At 40.9% G+C, this 25,946-nt stretch overlaps 1 protein-coding gene across 1 annotated transcript; it reads left to right on the top strand.

Annotated features, from left to right (window-relative positions):
- The first annotated feature begins 6 nt into the window (after positions 1-6).
- LOC137195807 (phosphatidylinositol-binding clathrin assembly protein-like) lies at positions 7-23,298 on the top strand. Its single transcript, XM_067608444.1, has 18 exons — positions 7-1,074; positions 7,833-7,975; positions 9,755-9,830; positions 10,256-10,358; positions 10,690-10,783; positions 10,876-10,987; positions 11,360-11,466; positions 14,782-14,867; positions 15,717-15,819; positions 16,173-16,306; positions 16,595-16,692; positions 16,915-17,028; positions 17,151-17,181; positions 17,334-17,475; positions 19,074-19,097; positions 19,553-19,609; positions 19,763-19,882; positions 21,238-23,298. Exons 1-18 carry the CDS (start codon positions 945-947, stop codon positions 21,250-21,252), a joined length of 1,689 nt encoding a protein of 562 aa, XP_067464545.1. The 5' UTR covers positions 7-944; the 3' UTR covers positions 21,253-23,298.
- The last annotated feature ends 2,648 nt before the right edge of the window (positions 23,299-25,946 follow it).

Raw genomic sequence — 25,946 nt, 5'->3', positions numbered from 1 at the left:
GTGTGTGTGCACCGAGGTGATGAACCAGCTGATGCTTGGAAAACCCGGGGCAGCCTTCTGCTTTAAGATGCCCTCCCCGGACCCGAGAAAGTGGCCCAATCGCCCTCCTTTCCCAGTCACCTGATTCATGCCATTTTTACGCACAAGTTTGACTGACAAAAAAAAAATCGGAATTGGCCTATCGGCAACCTCAGCACAGAAATACACCCTTTTGTAAGAAGATTAAAAAGACTCGGGATAGAAATCAAAGGTTAGATGCAGCCAGCGCACGGTGCTGTGAGGCGTTTGCGGTTGGATGTCTGCATAGATTCAGAGGAGAAACCGGGTGAAGAAGAGGAGAGAGAGAGAGAGAGAGAGAGAAAAAAGGGAAAAGGACATTTTTTTATATCGTCTTTGAAAAATGAGTCAGTCATAGGGGATGCCGCATAGATTTGATAATAATCACCGGTAGTCTTTCGATTATTGTATTTCGGATTCAACCCTCGTACAGGCGCATCTCACCTTTGGCAGCGGCTATTTCAGGGATACATTACAGCTTACTGTACATTGTCGTATATTATTATAGTAAGCTGCTTTTGATGCAGGCCGCTCTGATTATATATTTGATTTTTGCAGCTTCTTTATATATAGCCTAATTTATATTATCTCTGCAGCCGGTTCATTCTGATGCCTTCGACTGAATATTAAATGGTTCCCTGGATGTGACCGTCTTATGTTTTATTTGGCCGCCGCATGAATTCTCCCACCGGATCCTCGTCGGTGTACGCTGCTGTCCTCCTCCTCCACCTCCTCCTCCTCCTCCTGCTGCTGCTGCTGTTGCTGCTCAGACGGCCGATCCTCGCAGAGGGCACTACCCTCCTCCCCGCCGCTAAAGACATTTTGATCGTCCTCCCCGGTTCCCCCCGCCCCGACTCGACCATCACTCCGCCTGCCTCCACCGTAACATGTCGGGACAGTCTTTGACGGACCGGATCGCCGCCGCGCAGCACAGCATGACCGGGTCTGCCATCAGCAAAGCCGTCTGCAAGGCCACGACGCATGAAGTCAGCGGACCCAAGAAGAAACACCTTGACTGTAGGTTAAGCATACCATCACTGCTTACTGTATAGATAGCCTGTGTGCATGCATCTTTTCCTCACAAAGGGTAGCCTGTATAAACAGCATCTATTATGCCTCTTCACCCCCCCTCCAACCCGCCCCCCCATCCTCTCATCCGGCCCCGGTTGTGTTTGCAGCCTCTTTAATTAGGCACCATTACATTCCCTTAGATTAAAACGTGATTTACGCAGCAAAGCATACATTACAATGTATCTAGCCTGTAATAAACAGTGAATTTTAATATAAGGCGAGGGGCAATCAGCCAGGTACTATCTGTGCATGTCATTCAGGGGAAATAGGCCACTCTGGTATAGGCTAATCATATTGCAACCATCCGCTTTACAGTGTAAGGCCTATCCATTATTAATGCCACTATCAGCAGCAGCAGCACTGTATCCTCTGGAGACACTTCAGTACAGAATGTGCATTATTCCTGCAGCATCACTAACATTGTCTCCTCATTTCTATAATCTCACAGTCAGGCCCAAGTTCACTCTCATGTCCTCTGGTGCATTATTATCATTTATGAATGTATATGTTACTGCTGTCAGTCCGGAGGTGCTGGAGGAGCAGAGAGTCAGTGTGTGTGTGTGTGTGTGTGTGTACTGTAGCTATACGCTGGTGGGTGTTACAATGAGCACTGCTGGTGTCAGTACAGATCTTTTATCTCCACATTGTGCCAATTAGCCGTGTGTGCAAACCGCAGCGATAATGTACACACAGGCAGAGAAGAGGATTCTTCACATGTAGATTTTTACCAGTGATTATTAGGTTAGGTGGCTTTTCTGCCTTACAATAATTACTTGACATGATCAATAGAGAGCACGAGTAATCAATGGTGCTGCCAGTCAGACTCCCAGGCAGTCAGTCCACCAGCTAAAGAGAGACAGACGGGCAAAATAGCAAGATGGCTAATCAAGAAGGACCGTTGATGAGAGAAACAAACACGGCAGGTAGCCAACCAGCCTGAGAGTCGGTCATCCAGTCAGCCGGCAAGTTTGGCAGTGGATTAGTCAGTCATGTCCACAGCAGAGGTGACACTGGGAATTCTGGGCTCCCTCACAAGATGTGCCATCAGGTGCCTCAACACAATACATCTAAATTAGGGCTGTATCACTTTGCCCTACTGAAAGGCCACCACAGTGTCAGCACACCTAGCAGAAAACACCAAGTACAGGTGTCCCAAAGCAGGTTTGTAAGTGCATGTAAGATGAAAAAGCCGACAAAACTTTAATTAGCCTAATGCTGCTTTGATTTTAAACAAATCTATTTATCCCGAAGGTGACCACAATTAAAGGCTGAATATTTAGATTTTCTGAGGCGCTGCTGTTATAGCCATTTGTGAGTCTAATGTTTTAGATTTTGCCTGTTGCTCCGTCTTAAACAGGAGGTCTGGAAAAACCCCTGCACAGATGGATACTGGAAGATTCCTACAGTCCATCAGCTAACACTGACTGTAATTACTTTTTTTTAATTTCTGAAGGAAATCAATCAGATTAATTATTCAAAAGAGAGTATTCTCATAAGTGCTACAGAAAATAACCAGAGAAAGTGCTGTATTTACCGCCACCATTATTGGTTTATCGCACCCTGCAGTTATTAAACGGTAAAGGTGATCCACTCTCAGTACCTGCCATGAGTCACAGTCTCTCAGAAACTAGTGAACGTCACATAACTCAAGAGAGCAGATATTCTGAAAATAGAACCATCTAGCAGTAACATTTACATGACAGATTTTTCATCCGTCCGTGGATTATGAAAAGGTTTATTGGCTACCGCTGCTCTCAAGGACAATGAGATTTCTTGCAGAATGGACCAGTTTATTCTGGTCGAGGAGGTTACATGAGGCATTTTTGCTCTGATCGGGGCTCTTATTCTGATCATTAGTGGAATAAAACAACTCCACACCACAGTAGAAATTGCATGCCTGGCTCAAATAACCCCCTGGAAACTTGAATTGAATTTTTAGTTCAATGAATGTTTTGTACTTGAGCCATTCAGATGCAGCTGCTCTAATAGACACGACTAGTTTTCACAAAAAAACACTTTCTATTTCCTGCCAGAGGACCTGTCTTCTCTGTCCATGACATGCTCTAACATACAACTGTCTGGCATTAATTGAGTGCTTTTAAGGTTAAGGAAGGACACAGGGAAGGAGGTGATCAGAAGGTCAGTGGATGTAATCGCTCGACTTGTTGAGAGGACCTCGGTGTGGAAGTGAATAAAGAATGTAAAGAGAAGGCAACTGCTTTAAAACAAGCTTCTTGTCAGTCAGCTGTGACAGAATGCACGGTCGTTCTCATGTCTGAGAGTTCAGATGTGTGCGACCCACGTGCAACAACTGCTCGCCCAGACCACCATTGGATTTGAGAGTCTATTCTTATTCAACTGGCCTGGTTAAACAGGGTCATAAAAAGTGACAGATACATGGTCTGTCTTTTGAGGTAATGGAAGGGGTGCTTAAAAGCCCTCAGCAGGACTGACTGGCAACTGGAACAAAATCAATGTGGGTAACAGAATAGGCTTAAAGGAACAAAATATAATGATACAGAGGTTACTGGCAAAGTTTCCCATCAGTGGGATTTAAAATCCCTTGAAGCTAATCCAGCCTATGTTTTTTTTCTGTTTAGATCAGAAAGAAATAACGTCAAAGGCACCTGTGCAGTGACTCTGGATCAGTTTACCTAATCTGAGATGTTTGATAAATACACACGACATTTCAATTACCTTTAAAATATACTCAAGATGTTATTGATCCATCCTTTCTGAACGCAGTGGAAAGAAAAGATGAATCGCTCTGCCACTTCTCCAAATGCAATGCATGATAAATCAAATGCAGTGCCGGTCATTGAAGCTATTCAGAGCAAAAACCCTGTTTTTTTTTTTCTTTTCTTTTTTAGTGTCTTGACCTTGACAGACTGGTCGGTGACATAGACAGCCAATGTTGATTATTTACAACCCATAGCAAATGACGAGCATGACAGACAGAGTAATGGGATTTCACTCAGCAATACTCTGCATTGCTATGATAGTAGAGAGTGGCGATAGAAACCAGATTCATCACACGCAGAATAGTAATCAGGAAAATGACCTTCTGCCCTGCAAGCACAATAGTTTTATTCAGCATATGATTTCTTTGGTTGCGTGTCATGTTTGTAATGGTGATGTACTGCAGATGCTTGCAAAAGGCAACAGAATGTGTTGAGAATAATCATGGGCCTTTTGCTCCTTGGTACCCACATCCTGCGGTTTGTCAGACAAATTAAGTAAAAGAGGGCAGGAATACAATAGATGATGTGGTTTTGACTCACAGGCAATCTTACACACTTACTCCCACCTCTACAGTATGTGTCAGTATAATGACCTTATTTTACAATACAATTTCAGCTCCTAAAAACGACTTTATCTAATCTATCACATTTTACAGAAAGTCTAAAATTCACCTTCCCATTATTCAGTTTTTATGAGGAGAAATCCTTCCAGTTACACATAAGCTGGTCTTATATTTTTACTCTAACTAGCATTACAAACTGAACAGTATCACTGTATAAACGTTTGCACACTGATACCCTAAATCTTAATTTGAATTGTGTTATTGACGTAGCAGCTGATGTGCAGCTTATCAGTAACCCCAGTTGGCAATCATTCAGTCGATACTTCATCACATCCCTCTGGCTATCTACACTGTCACACGTCAATGATAAATCCTATGATATATTAATACCCAAAGGAATACACAGAGGTGGACACAGCTTGGAAATATTTAACTGAAGAAGCTCTATTATTTAGGTGTAATTGTACTGAAGTAGAAACAGTTACTCTGCTAAAAGCAAAATAATATCTTTAAACACCTTTGTGGCGGCTCTGTGAGGCTTTACGGTGGTGCTAAATGCTAATGTCAGAATGCTAACATGCTCAAGGTTACGATGCTATTTGATGTTTTAGTAAGTAATGCTCATCATCTTACCTTAGGTTGTGATTACTAACTACATGCTACATACTAACATGTTCACAGTTACAATTCAGTGGATCACCAAAGGTATTCCAATTCAACAATGCTAAAGGAAATATTAGGGGATCACCAAAGTCAGTAGGATTAATCCCCTGGGGATCATGAATGTTTGTACAAATTTTCAAGGTCCTCCATCCAGTAGTTTGCTAACGTGGCTAAAGAGTGTGAAACATGTCTACCTTACCAGTGTGTTTGTGTGTGCTCACTTTTGACAGGAAACATTAATTAGTTAGGAATCAATAAGGTCCAATTAATTATTGAGCCAGGAGGAAATTCACATACAAACCATTAACAATGTGTAAAGCATGACTGAACGCTCCCATTACCATGTAAGGTTGTGATACTAACGCCCCTGACATTTAATTGGGAGAAGGGACTGTGAAATGTACAAATTCCTGAGGAATAAAAATAGAAATAAATACTTGTGATTTATATACAGTATGTCAATGATACAGTCAGATTTATAGAAATAAGTAAATATGCTTTACACTGACCATCCAGATCTATAATCATCTGTTTTGATATTAGCATCGCTGTTTAAGGATATTTATTCAAAATGTGTTTATTTGGGAATCATTCGATGGGTTTGTATATAGTTTTCTGGGCATGTTTCACGTTTCGCTTTCAGATACTGAAAGTACACTGACCTTTGATTAATATTTGGCCCTAAAGCAGGAGAGAAAATGTTACGACGAGTCTGACTGCAGCCGGTCAGAAGGTGATAATTCATGGCAGGCAAAGCTGGAAGAGCATATGAGGACTATAATCAATATTGTTACAGTCATTATCGCCTGTGCTGTTGCCGCTGACGTTTTCACACCCGAAAATAACATAAAATAAAGTCAAGATGAATGGGATTGAAGCTTTAGTTGCGGTAAGTTTCTGGTGCTGCGGGTGCCTTCGACATGCATTAAACATTTAACCATGCTATCCACCGGGACTGTTTGGTACCCAGCCTTTCAGTGGGCGCAGAAAACATCACAGAGCTTTCAAATAAACCCTGATAACCTCTGATCCTGTGAAAAGAAACAGACGAAGGAGGATTTGCCTCAGACTCCAAAACTACTTGAAGTTTTTTTTTCTCAGTAACTCGGCGATTACATGATCACAAGAAAGTAGTTTGGCATCTCGACATAAGAAGGTTGTTTTAATGTGCCGGAGTGCACAGCCAGCACTTTATTCCTTCTGTCAATGTTGTTTCACTGTTCAATCGACTAAATTAGATATGTGATTCATACCAAAATTAGCTGAGATCCTGTTCCTGGCTGGGTTTTAAGCAATTTGCACAATCTCAGTTTTGACAGTGAGAACATTGTGTTTATTCATCTAAACACTGATGTTCGGTGAGTAGTTTACTGAGAATCTTAAACTTGATGAGAAATGTCACTGATAAGATTACATTAAGTTGTTATACAGTGCTGTAAGTGCACACTACAGACCATTTATATGAAAGGCTGTACTGTAAAAAACACCCAAGGTCAAATTTAGAAGAAAATCTTTTTCATTGAACCTTTTCTTTACAGTAATTCAACAAAACCTTTTCACATCAAATGCAGAACGGTTATGGAGTTCATTCACCTTTTTTGTGGACACAACATTTATGGATTTATAATAGAATATTCAGTATATAATGTACAATAGGGCACATAAGGAGACGGGTGTTTGTGCCATTTAAATCTCAGTTCTTTTACAAGGAGTGCTAAATTCTTTGAGATTAAACACACGCTAAACATACTTCACATTTTGATCTTTAGCCAGAGAAATCCTTAAAGAATTTAGGCCATTGTTCCAACAGTGTGTCCCAGTTGTACATATGTTTAGTGTTCATTACTGAATTTATTCATCTTGGGGACATATCATTATAAATATAAAATCTCTTGCCTTGCTTTAAAATTTGATTCTGTTCTTGAGTTAACAGAATCTTTTTCTTTTTTTTTCATTTTTCCATTTAACACGCACACACACAGCCTGCCATTCGTCGGACCTCTGAATCCGACACGCAACAGAACACTCAGTCATTTTTCTTTTGAAATGCCTCCCACATTTACTTTGAACAGGCAATTTACACTCTCAGATGTGAGTCTCACAGGGTAAACGTTGGGGTCATCTCAGTTTTAGACAATCACCACTAACAAAGATGCTCTGGAAGAAAATTCAGGTTCATTATTCATCATCAGTCTATTCATTTGACACAGTTTTAAAATTATGCATCCCTGGAGTTGATTGTGCTGGAATAGAATTGACCTTCTAATGTACCTTTCCATCATCTGAATTGATATTTTATTGATATTTTGGGGGAGTAGGTAGGCAGCACTGTTGAATTACAGACGCAAAATGGATTTTGTGATACAGTAGCCTTGGTTCTGTTTCATCTGTCTATACTTTCTCTATCATTAAATAATCATTTGTTCATTGATTTGTGTGCTAATATTGAGTCACCAGTCGATATGGCTGCATATGTCGTGGTTGTTCACTCATAATAACTCAACCTGTAAGCTCTCCAAGGTTATAAATTATGATTTTGGCATGTGGCTGGTGCTTTAATTCACAGTGACCTACAGTAAGTAAAAGAGGCAGCGTTTGAGGATACATGAGCTCTCGGCCACACACCTGTTTCTGTATAATCTGTGTTCTGCTAATTGTTTGTTTATTCCTTCACTTTGCTTTTACAGTTTTCTCTGCATGTTCAGATTATTTCACGCTGTTTGTTTGTGTCCTCCAGACCTGATCCACTGCACCAATGAGCTGAACGTCAGCATCCCCCACCTGGCAGACACACTGCTGGAGCGCACAGCCAGCAACAGCTGGATTGTGGTTTTCAAAGCGCTCATCACCACACACCACCTCATGATGTACGGCAACGAGGTGAGCTGAACACACCAAATGTATGGACGCCCAAAGAGGGCAAACATACTTATTTTTCAAAAGGTGTTTTCTCATGATTACAAGAAAGTAGTTTGGCATCTGGGCATGAAAAAGTATTACATTTCCTCATCAAAATACGTTATAAATGTGTTCTAAAATCTATTTTTTCAAAATAGTAAAGAATAGAGTTTAATCTTATCTATTGCAAAAGCACAATACAAACTGTTCAGTTTTGCTAACTGAAAAAAAAAACTGTTAAAAATATAAATAAAATGTACAATAGCAGTGATTTTCTTCCTGATAGGTGTACACAATCTTGACAGAAAAACAACCTTACCCATGTGGCCTTAAGTCAGTTTTGCTCATTCTCATTTTCATTTGAAGGTCAACTAGGATAAACATTTAATTCTACTCTAGATTGCGTTGCCCAGTTAGTGGTAACAGTTGTAGGCTGCAGAATATCAGCTTCAAGAGGAGCAGACTAGTTTAAAGCTGAAGGAAATTTGAAGATGACACTTTGGGTCCTGGGAATTTGTGAAGGGGCATCTTCCCTATTTTCTGATATTTAATCATTTCATAGACCAAAGATTCATCTGTTAATCCGGAAGAAAGATTAATCAGTGAAGCAGTTTTTAGTTGCGGGCCTGCAATAGATGACAAAGCGTTAGTGTAGCATCAGAACACCAAGTCAATGAGAGGATGCAATAAACTGTACTGTAAAATATAATGCTCTCTGCGCCTCTGCAACCGCACACATGAGAGAAATGTGGACGTTTGCCAATCAGTGAGCTCGAATTATCGATCCGACCAGAGACTGACATTTTGCTCACCGGGTTGTAGCAATTTCTCTCTTGCAGCGTGTTTCTTTGATGCCACATCTTTCCATGTGTCCAACAAGGACTGATGAAGTATCCTGCTGACATTTCAATGACCGGTGTGACAAATTGTTGCCCTGCTCACATTACAAGAGCAACAACCAAAACATCAAACACGTTAAATGATGAGAATGTCTCAGACTGGAAAGGGAGGCTGTGGCAGCGTTTACAGCAGGCATGCTGACCCTCTCAAAGTATGCGAACAACAAAGCTTTTAGTGGCACGAGTAGTGACGTGATGTTTTGGAAATTCGTCGGGGATGCTTAAACTGGCTGTGTGCCTGGCCTGGCATTTTCCACTGGGCTTCAGTCTACCTGACCAGAGAAAACAGTGAGGTTTAGAGCCCCATGAATTGGCATTTTTACTTCCTTGATGTGATGTATTTCCTGTTAAAACAGGATGCTAGAATGAGATCATTGTAAGCTTTAAATTGATAGTAGGAGCAGATTCTGAATGGGTTTATTATTATTTTTTTACTTTTTAGAATTTAGAGTTACTTGTGCTTTACCTATTTCCATTTCATACTACTTTGTACTTCTACTTCACTACATTTCAGAAGGAAATGTTGTACTTTTCACATTTATCTGATACAAGTTACTCTGCAGAGTAAGATTACATGTGATAAGCCTATAAAACACGATGCATTGTTAAAGATTAAACCAGTCGAGTCCAGAGTCATGAGATATTTCCCCTCTAAACCTCTCATATGGTTTCATTTAATTATTATTATAATTATTTCTGCCTCAAGAGCAGCTCAGCTTCAGTGAAATGCTTTTAAAGCTGTGGCTCTTGTCTACAAATGCGTGGCATAAACACTGGCAATGTGTCTGTGTGGACATGACTTGATATTGTCAGGGAACAGCATCAGATAACGCTTTCCTCTGTTCTCTTCTTTTTCCATCAGAGATTGATGCAGTACCTTGCCTCCAGAAACACCCTCTTCAACCTCAACAACTTTCTAGATAAGGCTGCACTACAAGGTGATTTAATGCCATTGGGCTGTTTGTAAACTCAGCAGTGCCGTTCGTCTAACAAAATGACTTTATGTCGGACTCTCCCTGGCACCGTAACACTATCAATAATGCTATTTCAGAAGGCTGATTCAAAGAGAAGCCACAATCCAGGATTGCAAAGCTGTATACAAATGTGTGATTCGTTTGGTTACAAGAAGCTGCTGAATTTGTGAACACAGGCTCGGTGACTTGGTGGTTAAATTTATGCAAAAGTAAAAATGAATTTATTAAAGCTTGAGGCAAGATGGTGCAAAGCCCAGTTTGACACGACTGGAAAAGCAGATTGCTCATAGAGAAGTTCCACATGAAAGGGATTACGGCTTCTTAACCTGCTTTAAAAATGGGCTAAAGTGACCAGTTTCTAACTGCAGCGCCCCCTCTCTGCCCTCCAGGGTATAACATGTCAACCTTCATCAGACGCTATAGCCGCTACCTGAATGAAAAAGCCATGTCTTACAGACTAGCAGCAGTGGACTTCACCAAGATGAAGCGAGGGTAACAAACACTCTCAGATGACATACATGTTACATATATGGATGGCTAAAAAGGATGTGAATATTATTTTATTATTTAATAATAATTAATATTATTTTCTACTTTTCAACTGGCAACTATATTTTTGATTTCATGCTCTACTTCAACTATGCATCGAATAGATTTTGTATTTTTTCCATTCATAATCCACACAAACAGCATACATCCATATTATTTCTTTACCATTTCGGTTCTAAAGGACCTCACACACACACCTTAGTCTACAGGCTTGTTAAGTCCCGTGTGTATGTGGCATGTGTGTTTGTGTACATGTATTCTTGTGTTTTACCAGGGCGGACGGTGTAATGCGCACCATGAACACAGAGAAGCTGATCAAAACTCTGCCAATCATTCAGAACCAGCTGGATGCACTGCTGGACTTTCAGGTAAACATATGACTTCAACACGTGTAGGAGACGGTAGCATTCACTGCATCTTGATCCGATCTCAGAGCATTTCTTTTCTTTCCTTCTTCCAGCCTAATTCCAACGAGCTGACCAACGGAGTGATCAACACGGCTTTTATGTTGCTGTTTAAAGACTCCATACGGTTGTTTGCTGCTTACAATGAAGGGGTCATCAACATGCTGGGTAAACCATATACGGCAGATCCAGAGTTAATCTCTATCGAGTCCATATTGTATTTCTGCAGTAATCTGTTGGGGTCAAGACAGAGTTGAGATCACAAGACTGTGACTCCATTATCTTTAAGGGGAAATTAATTTTTCTCCTACTGTCTCTCAATTTCCAATTAGAGACTATAAAGATCACCTCCTTTTCTTTCATAAATTATTAAGTCAGTGAAGAGTGAGGGGCTGAGAACAGTCCAGCAGACTCTTCATACTGACTGGGACTCTCTCATCTCTACTAGATGACAAATACAGCCAAATATGTGTTTATGATGAACAAGTTAAAGTGTAAATAACACGATAGTGATGCTGATTCCGGTCTTCTGACACACAGAGAAATACTTTGACATGAAGAAGAACCAGTGCAAAGAAGCTTTGGAGATCTACAAGACCTTCCTCAACAGGATGACCAAACTGTCCGAGTTTCTCAAAGTGGCTGAGGTAACGTCCGATCGTCCTGCTGGTCCCTCCACAGAGGAAACACAGAGTTAATCACCACTGGAGAGGGCGGGAATATGTGTCTGGAGCAAATTTCAACGGTCTCCTCTCCTCACCTCTTGTTTCATATAGACATATTTACATGTTTGTTTCTAATTTTCTCCTCTTTCTCAGAGGAATTTAACCTGCAGAGAAAATCTACTTTGACCTGTTGAGATTTGCTCCAGACCCCTGTTACCCTTGCTATCTGATCTATGGTCGATATTTTCCATAACCTCGTCTGCGAGGAAGCTAAAACTGACCGTAGATCAGTGTCCAGCGGTTTCTTCTCCTTAATCTTCCAAGTCTTTTTTTTTTGCCTCTAGATTTTCTCCTGTTTGTTTTTGTTCTGTCCTTCTCTTGCCCTGACCTGGGGAGGGGGTTACTCCAAGACAGTGATTAATGGCTGAGTCTTAGCCTATCAGAGAGCCACTCATATAGAGCTTCCAGTTGAGGGACCCCTCGCGTGCTGCCTGTTCACATGCCTGCACTGCATGCCCAAGCAAGCTCTTTTTCTACCACTATCTCTGTCTCCTCTTCCTCCTATTTTGTTTCCTCCCTTTTCTTAAAAAAAAACAACTCATTTTTCTTTACTATGGCTGTTTTCCTAATTAACAATTGCAGTCCTCACTAGGCTTCACAGTGAATATAAACAGTTTTTATCCTCTGTAGACTGTGTAGCATTATCCCGTGCGCCATCTACAAAGGCTTTCTCACTGCTTGGTTTCGTTCCCATTTGGACGAAGGTTTGGGGTGCAGCCGCTCGATCCAAAGAAAAAAAACAACAGACTAACGTTGACTTTAAGGACCCATTCATCTTACCTGTCTAACAAAATGTGTGTTTGTCTGTTTGTGTGTCATCTGTGCCCCCCCCCTCCTTCTCTTTCTGTTCAAAGTCAACATTAGTTGAGTGTCTTCCTTTTGGATGTGTCTTACCTCGCAGTCAAGCGACCTGTTGTCTGCCCTCTCTGCCCTGCCTGATCAATCAGTCGGTGTGCTCAGCATTCATTTCAAACCAGTCTCCAGATCTCAGTGTGTGTGCGTGTTCTTATATGTGTGTGTGCGTGTACATATACTGTATATATATATATATAGGTGTTTGTATGCGTGTGCATGCGCCCTCTTCCCCTCCTCTGTTGTCTTTTATTTGTTTTCCTTTTCAGCCACTGCATGAAGTAATGAATGCTTGGGTTTGATTCTTCTTTCTCCCTCCTCTTCCTCCTTCACACGCCTCTTCCCTTTTTTTACTCTGTGGTCTGTTGGGTTTTTGGTTTATTCCTTGTTTTATTATTACATTTGGTTTATTTTTATTTTGCCTCCCTCCCCTACCCCTCCCTCCTTTTTTGTGACACAGCGAGTTGGGATAGATCAGGGCGACAGCCCCGATCTCACACAGGTCAGTCTACATCTCATCTCAATCAGTCAATCAACCAGTCAGTCAACCACTATATAAATCCGTCAAGTCAATCCCATAATGCTTCATTCTAAACGCTCCCGTTCCCTACTCACCCTACAGACCTGCCCACACTGCAGCTGCCCCGTCCTCCTCCTCTCTTCTTCACTCTCCTTAACTCCCCTTTTCTTCTTTATTTGTCTGAGCAGAGTCTAGAATAGAGAGAAACCAATAAATGCAGGACTTCAAATAATCTTGAAGCACCATTTTTTTCCCACAATTTTTTAAGCATTAGTGCAGGAACTTACTTTTATTGTTATTTGAATAATTGTAGAACAAATTTTACTCTGTTTTATGGTTCAAATTGTGAAGCTGAATTGCAAAAGTTTTCAGAATGTTTTTTGCATTTTTTTCCATCATAGATGTCCATGACTGAGGCTTAGTATCAGTCTGAATTTTTCCAGCAGTCTTTCTGGCATTTTACCAGTGTAAATATCAAGTCTTGTGTTTTGATCAAAAGGCTTATTATAGAAATAAGTCAGCACAGCTTCATGAAATAGGTTTTTTGCCCATATAAGCAGTGTTGAATCATTTCCCTGAAAAGATTATGTCCCTTTGAATTAGCTGTGGGGAGAGCAGCGAATGGTTTTTATTAAGTAGGTTTCTGCAAATATGACTTGGATAGGTGTACATAATGCCATCATAAGTACTGCATATCATGCTGTGAAGGCCTGATACACAATTTATCCTTTTCAGTGGACACATAATTGGATGTTTACAATGTGATAAATCAGGTAACAAACTGAAAAGGGTTGACTTTTTTTTTTTTTTTCTTAAATTAACGTCATGTTTGTAGTGCTTATGAAGACCTTATATGCCCTTATTCAACAACATAGTGACCCATGCCTATACTGAGCTCTAGATATGTGTCTGTTTTACTTTTAAACTTTTAGCATATTCTAGATTTCTCTGAAGAAGGATATCCAGAATTTCGCATTTTACTCTCTTTCCCCCTTAAAATAAGTATATGAGAAATCTTTTCTTTGCTTGTTGTGTTTGCATTGTGTTCTCTGACGCTGAAATGTAAGACTCTGGATGAAAACTGTGGTATCACATGTGGTCAAAATGAACCCATCCATCCTTTTTGTTTCCCAATAAAGAATGCTGGCCAGCTGCTCAATGTGCATACCGTGTTTTTCAACAGACGTTTTCATTTCACTGAGTTAACTTCCTTGGCTTCCAGCGGTGTAACATTTTGGTACTCAGTTACTGCCTAATCCTCCAAACTAAATTAAATTAGTAATACATTAATTTGTCTTTTTAACCTAAAGTGGAATCCACGGGTTAACTCTTAGTTTTTCGGACTGTGATTTTCTTTATGTGTATGCGTGCGTACGTGTGTGTGTTTATGAGAGCGTTTGTGCACTGCTGGCATCTGCATGGGCTCGTTAGATGGTTCAGAGAAGTGTTTGTTGTGTTTCGACTCTGGAGCCCTGCAGGGACGATGCTCTGCTCTGCTCTGTCTGCTGTCAGTCCCATTGCGGACTCGCTTGCATGATCCAGCTGATCTGTGCATGCTGGTCAACCAAACCTGATGAAACCAAATGAAAAAAAAAAACAAAAAAAAAACAAAGAGCTTTCGTAGAGTAAATAAGTGGACATGAATCTGAGGGTGATGTCTTAATTTTGCTGCTGCTTCGTGTGTGTCTGTGAGTGAGGGATTACGTGACTGAATTGAATTGAGTGTGTGAGATAAAGTGAGGAGGTGAGGAGAGGGGACTGAGAGAAAGCAGTGTCCCACTTTATCTACCTGACCATGGTTCTAATGTTACCCCCTCACCTTCCCACCCCTTTACCTCCCCCACATTCCCCCCCTCCCCCACCAGGCTCCCAGCTCTCTCCTGGAGGCTCTGGAGCAGCATCTAGCCTCTCTGGAGGGCAGGAAGCTCAAGGACCTCTCTACCGCCAGCAGGTATGTTCAGATCACAAAGATGCTCCTCAGATCTGCTGCAGCAGCCACTTAATACTGCTTATTACTACTGCTGTTACTACTCCTATTACATAATTACTACTACTAGTGCTGCTGTTACTACTTTTACCACTAGTACTACAATTACCAGGATTTCCTCTACTTCTAATATAGACCTTTTTCACAGCAGACATTTTGACTTGTCATAGCAGGAAAAGTACAATAAATAATAACATGATTCCATGCAATTATTTGTCTCAGTAAAGCCACATTAATGAGTGAGCATGCACAATATACCAGAGCGCTGGAGCTGTGGCTGAAACTATGCTGGTCATAAATCAAAGTATTGGACAAATTAAAACTTTGACATGACGATGGTCATTAAGGGCTAACCAAAGTTTTTACTATTCATCCTGAGGGGGACATGAATATCTGTACCATATGTGATAATGATCCATCCGATAGTTATAAATGTTGAGGCATTTCACTCAAAACCACAAATAACAACCTGGTGGTGGTGCTACCGGAAAAGTCACCAAAGTTGTTAGGAGACATCGTCTGGAACCCGTGAGTTGGTGAGATATTTGAGTCAAAATTTCAATTTGTCTAATACTTTCCTTCTAATAGTTTGGTTTTCTTTATAATGAGCATCGCAGCCTCACAGAGCTGCTAGCGTGGCTGTAGACTCTCGGTCCTGCTTGTTACAAAGCACTATAAAGTGCAACTCAGTAAATAGAGCAAAGACAAACAAAAGAAAGCTACACAGCAACTGTGTAAATTCTGCAGGTTTTGCAAAAATATGTTTGTGTGTGTGTTTGTGTTTTTGTGTGTGTGTGTGTGTCTCACCTGAAGATCCAGCACTCTGTCCAGTGCAGTGTCTTCTCTCTCCAGCACTGGGATCTCTCTCAGCCGTATGGACGACAAGACAGAGGACAACAGACTGCAGCAACACAAGGCGAGACATTTACAGGACACTTTTAAAACTCACAAGCATTCATGCACATATGCCTGCTTGCTTTTATGTGAGGAAAACACTGAAATAACTTAAGCTTGTGTATAGTATGTAGTATGTGCTTATGCTTGTGTATATACCCAGTATTTGTCCTTCACGCTGTTGCTGATGTTGAATGGACAAGAAAATGTACAGAAAATTAATTAACATTTAAATTATCTAAATACCTTCCGCAGTTGATTTTTCATTCAAGCACCATTCAAGCATCTAGGACAGTCTTTTTTTTAAAGCTTAACAGCATGGAAATATCATATTATACAAAGAAAAATGATTTACTGTTGATGCTTTCCATGCAGGAGGACGGTCATAAGGTGATTGACATTCAGACGCCCAATGTGTCACCCAGCACCCAGTCAGTGGGCAGTGCCAACAGCAGCGGAGGAGCAACAGATCTCTTCTCCAACTCACCCATTGTACCCATCAACAATCAGTGAGTCTCAACATCTGCAGCCACACACGGAGAAAAGAGGAAGTTTCTTCTGTGTATCGTAGAAACTTTGAACTTTTAGAGACTTTGTCCAGCCTAAACTATAATATCACTTTGTTTTCTGTTTTGTCTGTGAACCAGTAGCCTTCTCGGGTTTGTTGTTTCATTTTATCACTTTACCCCGGTTCTTCAACTAGAGGCGTTTTGCCAAGCTGTCACTGTAAATTACTTTTTTATTTAAAATGGACTTTTCTGGTTACATAAAAATAAAAAAAAAATTCCTTCCTGCAGTGTGCCAAACCTGACCAGTGAGCTGTTCACCCTGCAGCCTAACTTCACCCCCATCCAGACCACACACACTGTGCCCAACAATAACAATGCCTGGGGAGGTAGGACTACTTACACAACCAAACACACACACACACACATTCACACAATCATGTAAACATACAGCGGAGCATGAAAATTAATTCCCACTCACACTCACTCAAATAAACACGCATGGCTCAGAGCTGGATGCGCTGTGACAGTGAAGCCCAATTGCTTTATGCTCTTGACTCTTTTCCCCTCTTTTCTCCTTTGATGTAACCATGGTAACCTTGGGATGTCAGGTGACCTACTGAAGCCAGCCCCGCCCGCTCAAATTCACAGCCCTGGAGTCCCATTGCACTCTGGGAAAATGCTGCCTAATGATTTGGACTCTTCATTAGCCAACCTCGTTGGTAGTGAGTAAACAGAATCTCTCTCCAAATATTCAATAATCTTTTTGTCTGTCTTTCCTGCTATTATTCTCCCTCTGTGTTGCTTCCTTTCAGCTGATGTTATGTTTCTTTTTTTTCTCTCTCAGATCTGCAGTTTGGGGGGACGCCAGCTAAAAAGTGAGTGGGTTTGCTTGCCATCTTAAACTGGGCCATGCCGCTGTTGTGTATCAAGTTTTATTGGTGTTCGATCTCTCATATGATTCATTATTTCTCTGTAAATGCATTTGTGTGTGTGTGTGTGTGTGTGTGTGTGTGTGTGTGTGCATCAGGCCGGAGCTCCAGTGGAGTCAGCTGGTAGAGAAGAAGCCAACAGGAGGAAGTGGCTGGCAGTCAAAGACCATGTGCACCAGCACCAACTGGACTCACACCACCCATCCCATGGCACCTGCACCCATGCCCGTCCCTCAGATGGTGAGTTAAAAACTACATTCACCTTCAAGTGACAGCATTTGCTCATTTGGTCATCAAGCTCTGCACAGATTTTTTAAAATGGGTTGTGCATGCACTTATGCACTTACCTGATTAGACCTCTTCTCCAGACAGTGTTGGCTTGCACAGACTGTGTTTGATTGACAGCTCCCTTATTCTCCTCTAAGTTATGGGCAGGACACTTTACACTGTTATCATTGGATGCACTCAAAACCAGACGAGGGGTGCCCTAATGGAGGGTATGGTTTCCACTGCTTTTTAATTCAGCACATGAAATGGCACAAACCATTTATTCTGACTTGAATCGTCACCTCCGTGCAGCACATAAACAAAACACCATATGTGCTAACAACACTGTAAACAATACAGACTAATAAGCACATATTTCACATGGCTTGTTGTGGTAAAGGTATTATATTGTCTCTGCCAACACTTAAAGCTGTGAAAGATTAAATAAACACTTACCACAGCATTTCCACCACCTGCCTGTGGTTGTGTATCAGCTGATGGAGATTCAAGGTCATACCTGTAACCTGCTGTACTCCATTTGTCACTACATAGTGAAGGGCACAGCCAAATGGAGCGTGGCCAGAGTTACTGATTCATTGTTATTTTCGTGACATCATGTAATTCCCTGCATAGCTCCACCCACCTTCAACTTGACTTGACATCTAATTAGCCTGAGATATTGAAAACACCTGTGTGGGTGTCCAGAGTGTTGTAAAAAAAAAAAAAACAACTGTCACTGAACTTGGAGCCTACAGTCAATGGCTTTCCAGAGGAAATTTGTATGTGCATTTGTCCTCTTTTATTGTTGTCATGATTTCCAAAATGACTCTTTACCTAAATATCATCAGAAAAAAAATCACCTTCCTATGAAGTCAATTCTATTACATAATACTCTATTACATAAAAATCCTCTTTTCAATCATCTGAAACAAAAATAAGAACACACGAATAGCATTGTGAGTTTGCAAGCAGTTACAAAATAACTATAGAAAATGAAAAAAAGATTTATATATCTATTTAAATTTAATATAGAGTTTAGATTATACAGGATCAGGTCTGTGAATGTGGCCTTTTTGTCAGTGAAGCACTTACTCTAGCAGAAATATTTTGAAGAAGTATCGTAATGTGTATTTCTTTAATTCCATCCATCATTTTGTCAGTGAAGTCAGTTTTTCCTAATGATTAATGTATCATTTTAGAAATCGTCGAATGTACCTGTTAGCAGAATGTTTTTGCTGCATTCGGGGCTTTTGAAGGAGCTCCCTAATGTGCCTCCGTCCTTTGTGCTCCACTCTAATTATCTCCACGTCTCTTCCATTCAATCTGGCTTCATCTTTTAATTTTCGACTGATTGACCTCTCAACTCAAACCGCTCATTTATTCAGCAAATGGCTCGGAAAGTCCGTGGCATGACTTGAATAGAAAGTAGAAGTGATTGGAACCCGAAGAATGGGCAAAGGTCTGCTTTACCTTCTCTGCCCATTAGAAAAGGGTGTGGTGTGTGGTGTGAAAATGAAAAACTATGTTAACTATTTTTTCTTCTTCTCTCTCTTTTCTCTAACTCTCCAAAGAATGGGATGATCTATACTGGCTATGTAAGTACCTGATGTTTCTTCACTTCACTTTCCCGTCTTTCCACATTTTCTCCAACAGATTTTGTCACGACATCCTCCAAAAAACCTTGGTGCCACCTTTTATTATTAAGTCATTTGTATTGTTGGTGATACATGAATTATCGTAGGAGAAAGGAATTATTTTGCTTATTGTGCTGCCTTGACATTGTTGTTTCATCCCTTGTGGTTATTAAAGGCTGCCAATCTGCTGCCTCAATTCAACATAACTTGATGTTGTGCTTCTTTCTTTGCTCAGGATTAAGTGTCTTCCTAGATGCAAACAAATGCAAATGTTTAGGAACGTAAAAGCATTTCCATCTTTGTGAGGGAGTCATCTTTGACAGCATAGACAGGAGGTTGATAGTACCAGGGTTATATTTACAATTGACTTTTTGTGCCAACATTCAGACTGTGTTCGTCTCTGTATTTCTGTACAGGCTCCAGCACCAGTGGCTTTTCCTATGACGACACCCCAAGTGCCTGTGTATGGAATGGTAAAAAAAAACAGCCTCCTCCATTTTAATCTCAGCTATACATTCAGAAATCTTTCATCTTCTCTATATCTAATATCTAATCTAATAATTATTTCTCTCCAATCACCTTATCCTGTTCTGCTCTGCACCTGCACTCACCTGTCCTCCGACCAGCTCCCTCCTCAGATGAGTCATCAAATGGGGGGCGTTCCCATGATGCCCCCGCAGCCTGTCATGTACAACCAGCCTGTCCTGAGACCCACCAATCCCTTCGGACCCATCCCGGGGACACAGGTAACACAAACACACACACACAGACAGTACATCTATTAATGCCATTTAGTTAACATGCATATCTGGGTCCTTTTTTATAATAATAATATTAATAATACACTTTATTCATCAAACAAACTAACTAACAGCTTTACATGAGAAAATTAAGATGAAAACAAGTCAGTGAATGAACACCCAACAAGGAAAATAAGATAAAAAAGAGTGAAATTAACAACGCTCGGCCAAGAAATAGTCCCGCACATAACATCACATAAAACTACAACTTCTCATTTCTAGACTTTGCTTTTTGTATGGATTTAGCAAACAAGACATAATGTGTTGAATTGTGAGTATTAGTGGTGTTGGTTGGTGGATTTCATTACTTTTGGACAAAGCCAAGTGAGCTGTTTCCCAAAGTTTCCATTCTTTATGCTAAGCTAAGCTAACAAGCTGCTGGCACTCTCAGACATGAGATCTATCTTCTAAGATCTAATAAGTGCCCAAAATGTCAAACTATGTCCTTAATAATCTGCCTTTTTATTACTGATTTTAGATTTTAGCTTTTGGTCATGTATTGTGCATTTCTGGCTCCTTTTATCATTATTTGCTCTATCTCTATCACAATGCATGTCAGTATGACCTGACCGTACTTGCACAAATAAACATGATGCTCTTGTCTGATAAAATACTTTAAGTTATCTCTCAAAAAATTAGTTTATCTCTCAATAAATGTGTTTAGTAGGCAATAAAGACAGTGTGAGAGAGAAACAACCCACATTGAAACTTGGCTGAATGTTGGATGTTGGGCTGGCTTGCTTTTATGCTGTGGTATGTATAGCTTAGAAGGACGTAGTAGCTATAAAGTTATAGCCAATCTGGGGGTTGCTAAACACTTTTCTGATAAATGTGGGAAAATGACATGGCATTGGACTTCCTAAACTGTCAACAACATAAATCCAACCAAGGATGGAACTTTTACCACATGCCCTGCAAGTCTCCTGGAATAATGAATGCACTCATTCATAACTATTTTTTAAAGATTGATAAATAGCATTCAAGCTGTGAACCCTTCAAGAAGCAGAATGAATCATGTTGTCAGATAATTTTGAAATTGACCAACAAGTGTGAAAAAAAGTGTTTTTCGCAGGGAGTAATCATCAGTTGGCTACGAGACTCTCAGGAGAACAAACAATATATTTTGACCAATTATTCAAAACATAACGGAGTAACATAATTGCTAAGCGAGCACTCATGCCCCTAAGAAGCTGTTTTCCGGGCACTGCGGCAGGTAATGTGCCTGTCAATAGATGCCTCAACACTTGATGAGGTGTTTTGTTGAACTAAATTACTCTCTATTTTCCCCCCGTCCTCTGCAGATGCACTTCATGTAGGGATGATGTTGTAACCATGGCAGCAAAGCCGAGAGAGAGAAGGCGAGAGAAAAAGAGATGGAGAGAAAGAGTTGAAGAAAACAAATCCAGAACCAAATCCAGTGCAGGAGGAAGAAAGAGGACAGAGGGGGAGCGAGAGAAAGAGGGAGGGGAGAGGAAGACGGAGAGAGGACGGATGAAAGATGAAATGCTGATGTCTGTTTTCTGTGTCGCCTGACCCTCTAATCTCCTCTCCTCTCTCCATGTGGTTACTGATCTCTCTGTCTTTGAATCTATAATGCCGGAGCACCAGAGGCTCTGCATCAATCCCCACTAATCCTCTGTTTGATTTGCCAATTCGGCGATTACGACCTGTGATGACGCTACGAAGACTGACAGCTCAACGGAAGTGCAGAAGCTCCATCGCCACTTCCTGACCTCCTCATCCAGAAATATTTCCTGTACAAAAACCTCCTCCCCTAACTTACCCACTTCCCCTCTCCATCCCGTAACTGAATCAAACTCGGAGGACACGCGTCTCTTTCTCTGATTGGATCGTTTGCTGGCACTTTACTCAATGTGAACTTTGCCAAGGGTGTGTGTCTGTGTTGGTGATTCTAGCATCTTGTTCAGATTGGTTCATTCCATCACCTGATGTCAGAAGTTATCGATTTGTATGCGTGTGCGTGCGTGAGTGCGTGCGTGTCCCTTTTTTTACATTTCAGTGTGCTGCATCAACATTACTCTTTGAGTCTTTTTATGAGCTCCATTTGTTCTTAATTGCCAACTTCACATCAAGAATCAGACGTGGAACGATAATTTGGGGGCACGCTTGTGTGCGGGTGGATGGACGTAGCTGTGTAGGGTATGTACTGTATGTGTTTCTCTTTTTGGTACCTGATGTCATTGCTGTGTTGCCAGGTACCAATGTGTTACTGCACTGGAACTACTGATGAAAGCACTGAGCCAGACCCAGGCATTGCATTTGGATGTAAACAAACCTCTTAGACTAACTTTGCTACTTGGGGACGTGCTGTACACACTGTGTATTTTGTTCTTTCTTTTCCCCGCCTCCTCTACAGCTGTGCAATATCATGCAACCTCGTTAATGTCTTTTCCACCTGTCCGTAGACTGTTTAGAAGCTGTTTCCTGCTGTAGTGATGTACTTCTTGTGTCCACATCAGGATTCTGTACAGAATGCTGTTTTTCTTTTTTTGTTTGTTTTATAACCTCTTCTAACTCCTGTTCTGTTATACTGCTCTAAAAGTAGTGAAAAATGCACTGAGAGCCAGACAGAGGTGATATTCGTAAGGAGGTGATTCTCGGTCTTGCCAATCAGAAACGGTCTAACTCCCAACTGTATGATGTCCTCCCTGTCCTGTCCAAAATTAGTCTCTTGTGAAGTCCTTCATACTCCAGAAAAACTTGATATGGGTAATTACCGCAGTATGTCTCACCTCCACTTGGAGGTATTTAAGACAATGCTAACATGGAAAGAGGTTTGTTAATGTAGTGTTAACATTTATGCACAGGACATCTAAAGGTCAGTCAGAGGAGTTAAATGAGGACTAGACTGCCTGAAAGAAACTGAGGGTAATGTCTGCCGATCACAACCCTGGTAATGCCTGCAGTGACGACACACAGATTAATTCAGACAGCCAGAGACGGGAGGCTTTAATGAGACGTTAAATGTTAATGTGGCTTTTCTGGCAGATCCAAGGTCAAGTTAGACCCACAGACAGTCGATATATATAGCACAAACCTTCGAAGAGGGGACAATGCTCTGCTGCACAAAAACCTAAAATCATTGCTGGGATGTACAGTTGAAAGGGGCAATAATCGATTGGGGATGAAGTCGTTTTCTATTGATTGTGTCTGTTCTATGTACATGTACTGTATGTGTGTTTGTGTGCACATGCCTTCCCATAGAGATGAACAGGGTCATGTTCCTCGGTTAGAGAGGTCTCTAGCGAGCTGGTAGCGTGTACTAACTTAGCAGTGAGTGTTATTGTGACTGTGTCTCAGTCTGTACAACACAACATCAATTTAAGGTGGCTCTAGGATCACTCATCTGCTGAAAAACACGAAAAAAAAAAGAAAAAAGCCCCAAGTCATTGGACCTGGAATCTCAAAGTGAATCTGAGGTGAACCTCTTCAGACAGCTGGAGCTGCACTGTGCTGTTGATTCCTAACCTCAGAGAATTGCGACTGTCTGGTGGCGGATCTTCATGATTCACTGTTGAACTGTAACTGCTGGCTACGCAAAAACCAATCTCCCGCAGCTACGACTCTACTACCAGCAGAGAGACTTCAAGTGTTAGAAATCGTCACCAAGCAGGCAGAGATTCTCTGAGGTTTCACCTTTGAATGAACATTGAAATAAGAGGCCAGCTGACATTTGGATATCTCCTTTGGAAAATTGTCGTTTCACTCTCCTCCATTACTCCTTGTTCCAGTGGTTTGTCTTTCTCCGTCAGCTGAATGCTCTTTTCATTGTGCACTTCATGCCCACAACGCAGCTCGATCCATCCTGGGCCAACCTGACTGTTACTGTGTCCTCTGTATATAGGTAATGCCGTTCATGTGTTTTTAGACGTGCTCTCTGTAAAGTGATCGAAGCCCCATTGGATGACGTACTGTACGTGGGACAATTTATTGCTGTATCTGTGTTTGAATGGTTGTATTTTAAAGGTGTCATCATCCAGGGATGGGTGGGCGGGTCGGGGTTGATGTTTGTGATGTTTGTGTCCATCTTGAGGAGGAAGGGGGTGGGGTCAGGGGAGGGTGGGGTCAAGGGTAAACTATCACAACTGGTCTATACCAAGAGTGTCTTCATCGAGGAAGTGGACAGGACAGGGTCTGTCCTCTTCGAAACAGGAACATTTTTTTGCACCAAAGTCATCATCAAAGCGCAGCTTCTTCTTATTCAAGGTCACTACGGATGGATGTTATCAGAACTCAAAAGGATGTTTGTTCTTTTATTTTTAGAGACAAAGACAAACTGTCTTTTTTTGCATGATTAAGTGTCGTCTTTTTATTGGCTTGTGTGCCCGGTAAAAGCATGACCATTGTTTGAACTCTCACTTACCGGTGTGTTTGGAAAATGTTAAGGAAATTTCTCCATGAGATTTTTTACTTACCTCTTGACGTGAACGTTCATTGACATTCATAATCAACTGTTTTACAATGTAGGGGTCTGTAACTGTTTGAAGGCTGCCTCGCATGCAGAAATGCAACTTGCAAGTAACCCATCAAACTTCAAACCCAGTTACCATAACTGCATCTTTGTAAAACACCATGAATGTCAATGCCAGTTATCACCTAGCTAGCTAGACATTGCAGTCTTGTAAAATCGCTCTTTATTAAAGCGTTGCTATTTTCAATACGTGTGTTTGAATGCTCACTCCTTTTTCATACTATGCCAGCAGCATCATGGGAGGTTGTGATTGAAAGTCAAAGTACTGTAATATATGTTTGGTCTGGTCCACATTGTGTGGTGTTTTTAACGTGTTTGCCCAGTCTTGTCCTGTCTGTTGCCATCAATTGAAATTAAATGTTCCCAGTCATCCTCCTAAGCACGGACTGGTTTCCTGAAACCAGGCTCGGATCCTCCAGAAGCTTCACCCTTATTTTGAATCGATTTTGATACACCAGCTCCAGAAAGTGTCCAGACCAGAACAAGGTCTTTTTAGATCAACAACATAGTTTTTAACCCTACGTCTGTTAGTATCTGTACATTTTATTTTTGGTAGCACTTGTTTTAATTATCAAGAACACACCCTTCCTTAGTTTTCCTCCAATCTGCTATATCAATAGAAGGGACACAGCATAAAAGCTACAAGGCTTACTAGAAGTTATAGTATTTAACTTTTTCTACTAAGTTTTCTCAGGCTTTATAGTTTGAGAAAACCTGCTTCAAGACGTGAGTTAGAGAAGTTATTTTGTTCTCTCTTACATTCAGTTCATCTTGCCTTGGCAAACAAGTCTAAGAAAAAAAGATTTATAAAGTTTTCCACCCAAGAATCTACGGAAATGGTCAGCACACACAATACTTATACCTCCACTCTACAAAAAGGGAAGTACAAAGGAGGGTTAATTGTGTCAAGATGTACTTACAACAATGGGCTTTTTGTAGTCTTGCATTTTCCACAACAGAAGACTCCCAAGAGTGTTAACCACTGACTTAAGTATCTGCAGATACACAACAGGATAGACTTTTATATTCACAACTGAAGCTACTTCAGACGTATCCGGCTGTTGGAAACCAGACCTACAGAAACTGCATTTTTATGTCATTATGCCAGTAAAAGGCACATGATGTCTATGTAGTTTCACGCTCCACCCTTTGTCCATTTAAGAACATAGATATTCTCATCGTAATAACCTCAGTATACCCTCAGTACTGTGTATACTGCGTTCACTTCATTCATTCAGTACTCTGTCCATCTGTAAACTGTTAATTGTTGAGGGCATGAAACTCAGCAGTATCCATGACAAAGTCTTGTTAGCAGGGAGTGAGTTTCCATAACTTCAATTTCTTCTCATTTTCTTTTTTTTTCTTTTGTATATCAAAGTGATAGAATTATCAACAGGTTTGCATTGTTATCAAATTATTGTTTTTTTATTTGAAAAGCATAAGTTGATGTTTTTGGAAGAAAATGGAATAAAACGTCATCTGATGCTGAGCTCTTTAAGAGTTATTTGGTGACTCCTC

This window comes from Thunnus thynnus, chromosome 13 (genome assembly GCF_963924715.1).
Source record: "Thunnus thynnus chromosome 13, fThuThy2.1, whole genome shotgun sequence".
In the NCBI taxonomy this organism is placed as follows: domain Eukaryota; kingdom Metazoa; phylum Chordata; class Actinopteri; order Scombriformes; family Scombridae; genus Thunnus; species Thunnus thynnus.
This window is presented reverse-complemented; position numbering and strand designations above follow the sequence as displayed.

Bases quoted from the DNA above. Each gene is read 5' to 3' on its own strand.
- LOC137195807 (XM_067608444.1), top strand. From the start codon at position 945: ATGTCGGGACAGTCTTTGACGGACCGGATCGCCGCCGCGCAGCACAGC. The intron at 7,976-9,754 runs GTGAGCTGAACA...TTTTTCCATCAG, and splicing joins TCATGATGTACGGCAACGAG to AGATTGATGCAGTACCTTGC. The intron at 14,868-15,716 runs GTATGTTCAGAT...TCTCACCTGAAG, and splicing joins GACCTCTCTACCGCCAGCAG to ATCCAGCACTCTGTCCAGTG.